Source organism: Pygoscelis adeliae, unplaced genomic scaffold (assembly GCF_000699105.1).
Source record: "Pygoscelis adeliae isolate BGI_AS28 unplaced genomic scaffold, ASM69910v1 Scaffold417, whole genome shotgun sequence".
NCBI classification, from domain to species: domain Eukaryota; kingdom Metazoa; phylum Chordata; class Aves; order Sphenisciformes; family Spheniscidae; genus Pygoscelis; species Pygoscelis adeliae.
Genome location: NW_008825161.1, coordinates 82888 through 87902, shown reverse-complemented (window position 1 = coordinate 87902; position 5015 = coordinate 82888). Strand labels below are relative to the sequence as shown.

At 55.6% G+C, this 5015-nt stretch overlaps 1 protein-coding gene across 1 annotated transcript in view; it reads right to left on the bottom strand.

Moving 5' to 3' along the window:
* Positions 1 to 27: 27 nt before the first annotated feature.
* SLC27A1 (solute carrier family 27 (fatty acid transporter), member 1) overlaps positions 28 to 5015 on the bottom strand; it is a gene marked incomplete at its 5' end in the record, with an annotated part of 7756 nt that continues 2768 nt past the window's right edge. Inside the window, 8 exons of the mRNA XM_009328706.1 lie at positions 28 to 780; positions 1342 to 1488; positions 2143 to 2307; positions 2721 to 2858; positions 3088 to 3214; positions 3522 to 3731; positions 4546 to 4655; positions 4784 to 4895. Of these exons, the coding sequence (XP_009326981.1) occupies positions 623 to 780; positions 1342 to 1488; positions 2143 to 2307; positions 2721 to 2858; positions 3088 to 3214; positions 3522 to 3731; positions 4546 to 4655; positions 4784 to 4895 (1167 nt within the window). The remainder of the gene's footprint in view (positions 781 to 1341; positions 1489 to 2142; positions 2308 to 2720; positions 2859 to 3087; positions 3215 to 3521; positions 3732 to 4545; positions 4656 to 4783; positions 4896 to 5015) is intronic.

The following is a 5015-nucleotide window of genomic DNA, read 5'->3' as shown; positions in this document are numbered from 1 at the left end:
CGCAGGCGGAAGGAGGGAGGCGGAGGCGGGCTGAGCTCACACAGCTTTACACCGTTACTCGCTTTTTCCACGATCCAAGCACAAACTCGCCCCCGGGCCTCAGGCGCCGGCCCCCCAGGCGGAGGGGCGCGGGCTGTCCCCACCCCGGGGTGGGTTTCCCAAAGGCCGCTCCCCCTCCGCCACAGCACCCATCAAAACAATCTTCTTTTTAACGTCCTCATAGCCCCAGCCCTAAGGCTGCGGGTAGTTAAAACGCGACCTAACGCAAGTGAGGTTAAAAATCGTCTAAGTCAGTGAGTAAAGTTGGGAGACGGAGCAGAGAGGAGCCCCCGCAGGGCACGGGCGTCTCCGTGAATAAATAGGGCCATCGCGCTCCTCCCTAAGCGGGTAGCGGTTACAAAAATACTCTCTCTAGAGGCAGGGGGGGGTTAACGGGACGTCAGCGCCCAGGGAGGGAGTCGGGTGAGGGGTTAATGTGCTTTAGGGGAGGGAGACGCGGCGGGAGGCGCGTCCCTGCTGGTGATTCACTGCGGTAAGGACCTCGCAGGAACCCATGGCGGCCCGCGAGCCTCGGCCCGCCGATTAGTCATCGTTTTCCTCGAAAAGGCTGAATCCGACCGGATCATAAAGCGGCTTTTCCAGCACAAATCCTTTCATAAAGGCATTCATCCAGGGGAACGTATTTTCCCAACTTGAGATCCAGAAAATACAACCGATCTGAGGTTTGGTGGGGGTCGAATCCTTCCCTCTGTAAGCGGGTTTTCTGAATCTTAAACGTACCTTCAAAAAGAGACAATAAAAAATTAAAAATACGTCGCATCAGAAAGCCTGCTTAAGCATCAGAGCGAGGAGGAAGCGTCACGGGTGGCGTTTCATTTCTACCTCACGGTTTTGCCTAAGAATTTTAGCAACTCGAAGCCCGTTAACTCTCCCGATCGTTACCGGAGTTCTTACATAAACCTTCCGCAATTCTTTTTTTTTTTTACTCCTCCTCAGGCCCGGGCTGGTGAAAGGACCCGGTAAAATTCCTGGGAAACCGAGAACAGAAAACGCAGCAGCCAAAGAGGGGCCGGCTTGGCCCTTAGCCGTACTGGAACAGCCCCGGGAAGGGCAACGGAGAGTGTACGAGCGAGTTCGAGGGCAGACGCGCCTGGAGGGAGGGGCCTGGAACCAGCCGATTTCTTGTTTAAGACTTAACTACAATCACCGTTTTTACTAGCGGTCCTTCTGCGCCTGCCCTACTCGGGGTTGGGATGTGATTTCGCCCTGAAGCGGGGAGAAACGCTTCCAAGCTCCTTTCGGGATCTGACCTTCCCCGGCGAGCAGCCGGATCCCCGATACCTGTGGTGTCAACCTGGGGTAGGAGCCGGAGAAAGACGGGCCGGGCGTAGGAAGGCAACACCTTCTGCAGCTCCTGGTACAGGACGTTGGGGTTGACTTTAGCTTTGGGATCCGCGACGGCCGCCATCCCGGCTTTGCCCTCCACCCCTGAAAGAGAAGAGCGCAGCTGGGGCGGAGACCGCGGGAGTACGAAACGTTTAACGGGTGCAAGCGCCGTTATCTCCTCCCGTGCCTCTTCGAGGCGAAGCGCAAACGCGCCGAGGAAAACCCAGCCCAACACCGGAGGCTCCCAAGTCCGCTGCCAACGCGCCCCCTCACCCCTCCGTCGAGGCCGCCCCCGAACGCTAATCCCATTCTGGTTTTCATCGGGTTTCTCTCACATAGGCCCTGACAAAAATTCAGGGCAAAGTGCCACGACGGGCGCCTTTCTGGCCAACGCGCCCACGACGCGCGCGCGACCGCTCGGTTCCCGTCCTTGTGCCCCCCCCAGCGCCCCCGTTCCTGGATTAGTTGAAGATCTAAGGGCTGGCATGCACCCCAAGAGCTTCCGCAAAGCTCACGTCGTAAAAACCTTCCTTTTTAAGACGCAAAGAGAGATTCCGCTACTGGATCTCCTTATTTCTGCTGCTCAGAATAAGCGTGTCAGACTCCACCGCTTGACTCTGTCACCTCTTTTCATTTTTTGGGTGCCTGGTTGCAATAGAGGCGACCGATTTCTACCCCTTCGGACACAGACCTGGTACGTTTGCCCAATATTTGCCTTTCTCCCTAAACCCCGAGAGCTCCGACTCGACGTTTTACCTGGCACTTCCACTCCGTACACTGCAACGTCCGTCTGGTTGAGGATGTGGCTCAGCGTCCCTTCCACCTCCGTGGTAGAGACGTTCTCTCCTCGCCATCGGAAGGTGTCCCCGCTGCGATCTTTGAAGTACATGTAACCGAGCTCGTCCATCACCAACACATCTCCTGGGAGGGGGAGAGGAGACATCAAAACCCACCCCAGGACTCAAGTTCGTCAGCGCCCAGGACTGCCTTAAAGCCCTCTTGCCCAGCGTCGCGCTGTTTTCTCCCCAGGGAAGCACAGAACTGCCTTGGTGACTTCCCACCACCGTGCGCTGCATCTCCTCGTTACGGGAGACGGGCAGCAGTAGGAAAAGGACGGGGAAAAGAATCTCTCCCTCTTTGAAATGGTAATTTTTTTTTTTTTAATTAAATCCAGAGCAGCCGGCAACTGCAAAACGCCAACACATCTGTTCGTAGAATCACTTAGGTTGGAGAATACCTTTAAGGTCATCGATTCCTCTCAAAACCCCCAGATTTAGGTCTCTCGAGACCACCTTCGCACGAGGAACGTCTGCAATCCGTGCCGACGACAGTACCTGAAAGGTACGCCTGGTCCCCTTTCCGAAGCACGTTGCAAGCGATCTTCTTGTTGGTGGCGCTCTCGCTGACGTAGCCGTCGAACCGACGCAGGGGATCCTGTTGATTTATCTGACCGACGAGCAACCCCGGCTCTCCTGCAGGAAACAGGATCAACGCAAGACGACACCGGCATTTCACGACGAGCCCAACTTTATGCCCGCCAAAAGACGTTCAGCTGCTGAATTGATCCATCTTTGGAGGAGAGGACTGGAAGGGAAAACCTCTACACGACACTAGAAACCCCTTAAACCAGCCAGAGCTTCTCACGTACGTATTTGGTTTAGAACAAAAAGCTGCCGTCGATTTGTTTGGGTTAACGCTCACCTGGGCGACAGGGGATACACAGCCCACCGGAATCCCGGATCAGCTCCATCGTGTCCTCGTTCACCTTCACCAAACGAATGGGATAAACATTGGGCAAAATCCGACTGTTGAAGCCACAGGCACCGACCTTCCAAAGGACGGGGGGGGAAAAAAAAACAACAAACCCCAAAGGGCTGAAGAGAACGGCTTGGGTTTTGCACTACCGCTTCCCGGGAATTCTCCGACCTTTCCTCCCTTTCCATTTAACAGGCAAATTCACCCCAAACGTAAAGGTTTTTTCCCCCCCAGGCCTTTGTGCACGCCACCCCTCGTCACCAATCTAGCTCCCTGCCACCCCCTGGCGAGAGGGCTCGGAGGAGTCAGAGAAGCCAGCAGAGCTTTCTCTCCTTTCCGCGCGCTCCTCCCAGCCCCCGCGGTACCCTCGTCCTCCTCACCTTTCCGTCCAAGTTGGCAACGCTGCAGTTGCACTCCGTGGCTCCGTAGAACTCGCCGACCTGCTTAATTCGGAAGCGCTTTGTGAAGTCCTCCCATATGGTGGGTCTCAAACCATTGCCCACCGCCAGCCGCACGCAGTGTTGGGTTTCTGACTCTCGGACCGGCTGGTTCAGAAGATACCTGCAGATTTCCCCGATATACTGAATAATCTGAAGCAGTAAACACAAAAACATAGCTCAGGCTTCAGGCCACCCTCACAACGCCCCGGAAAAAGCCGAGCACGAGGCCGCTGGTGTCAGCGCACCTCGTGGAACTAGACACGTCAGGCATTTTAATAAACTCCGAGGTTTTGCAAGTTCAAGTCGGGATTTCTTGCCGCAAAAAAACCCCAAACAGGCGAAGGTAAAAGAGTTATTGCCCTCCGGAACCCGCAGGTTAGCGCCAGAAAAGAGCACAGGAGGGATCCCTCAGCGTGGCTAGAGATACTCGCATAAAGAAAAACCCTCGTGCTTTACTAGGTGACTGAGAGACCTCTGGAAAGGTTCGGGGAATGAGTGGTCGGCCATGAACTAACGGAGCCGGAGCGGAGATCCAATTACCAGCTATAAATACTGCTGGTGGGGGAAGGGCAAGACAAACACCAGGCAGGAGAAAGGGCTGCTTAAATTAGAAGGTAACGTTGACATAAACCCAGAAAGATGTTTATTGGCTGTGAACTGCCGAGGGAATTCCTCTGCAGAGATTCCTAACGCGGATGAATTCTGGCAGAGCTTTCCTGCAACAAGAAACTTGTGTTTTAAAAGCTGGTCTCGACAACCTTGCAAAGAGGAAGCAGGAGAAGACGGATGAAAGACCTTTTCTAAAGTCCTGCACGCCTAAAGCGGCGCTGGCAATTGGAAGGCGCCATGGCGCAGGCACCTCGATATCCGACAAGGGACGGGGAGTTATTGGAGATCAATAATTAGGCGGTGAACCTGGCGCTCTCGAGTTGAGCACCAAAGACGGCGACCGCCGAGCCCTCACCGTGCATCTGTATTTCGCGCAGTCGTCCCAGAAGCGACTGGCCGAGAACTTCTTCCTGATCACCACGGTGAGGCCGTGGATTAGACACTGGCCAACTCCCATGATGTTACCTGGAAAACAAGGATCAGGGGGATAGCTCCGACCGCCCTGGGTCCGTTCGCTCACAAGGGACACACGAAGGAGCAGGCAGGGGGGAGGCCGCCGCCTCACCTCCGCCTCCGAGAAGGAGGACGCTTACCTGCAGAATGATAGAGCGGGAGGCAGTTGTAGAGGACGTCCTCCGGGCACATTTTGTAGGCGTAGTAACCGAAGGCAGCGATGCGGTAGTACCTGCGAGAACAGAGCGCACGCTAAGCGAGCGAGACGGGTAAAGCCTGGGGTTCGGTGACGTGAAACGCGCCTCAAGAGGGAGGTACCTCCTCGGGTCCACCTGCTGTGTGCACCACAATGGCAGCGTTGCGCAATGCTGG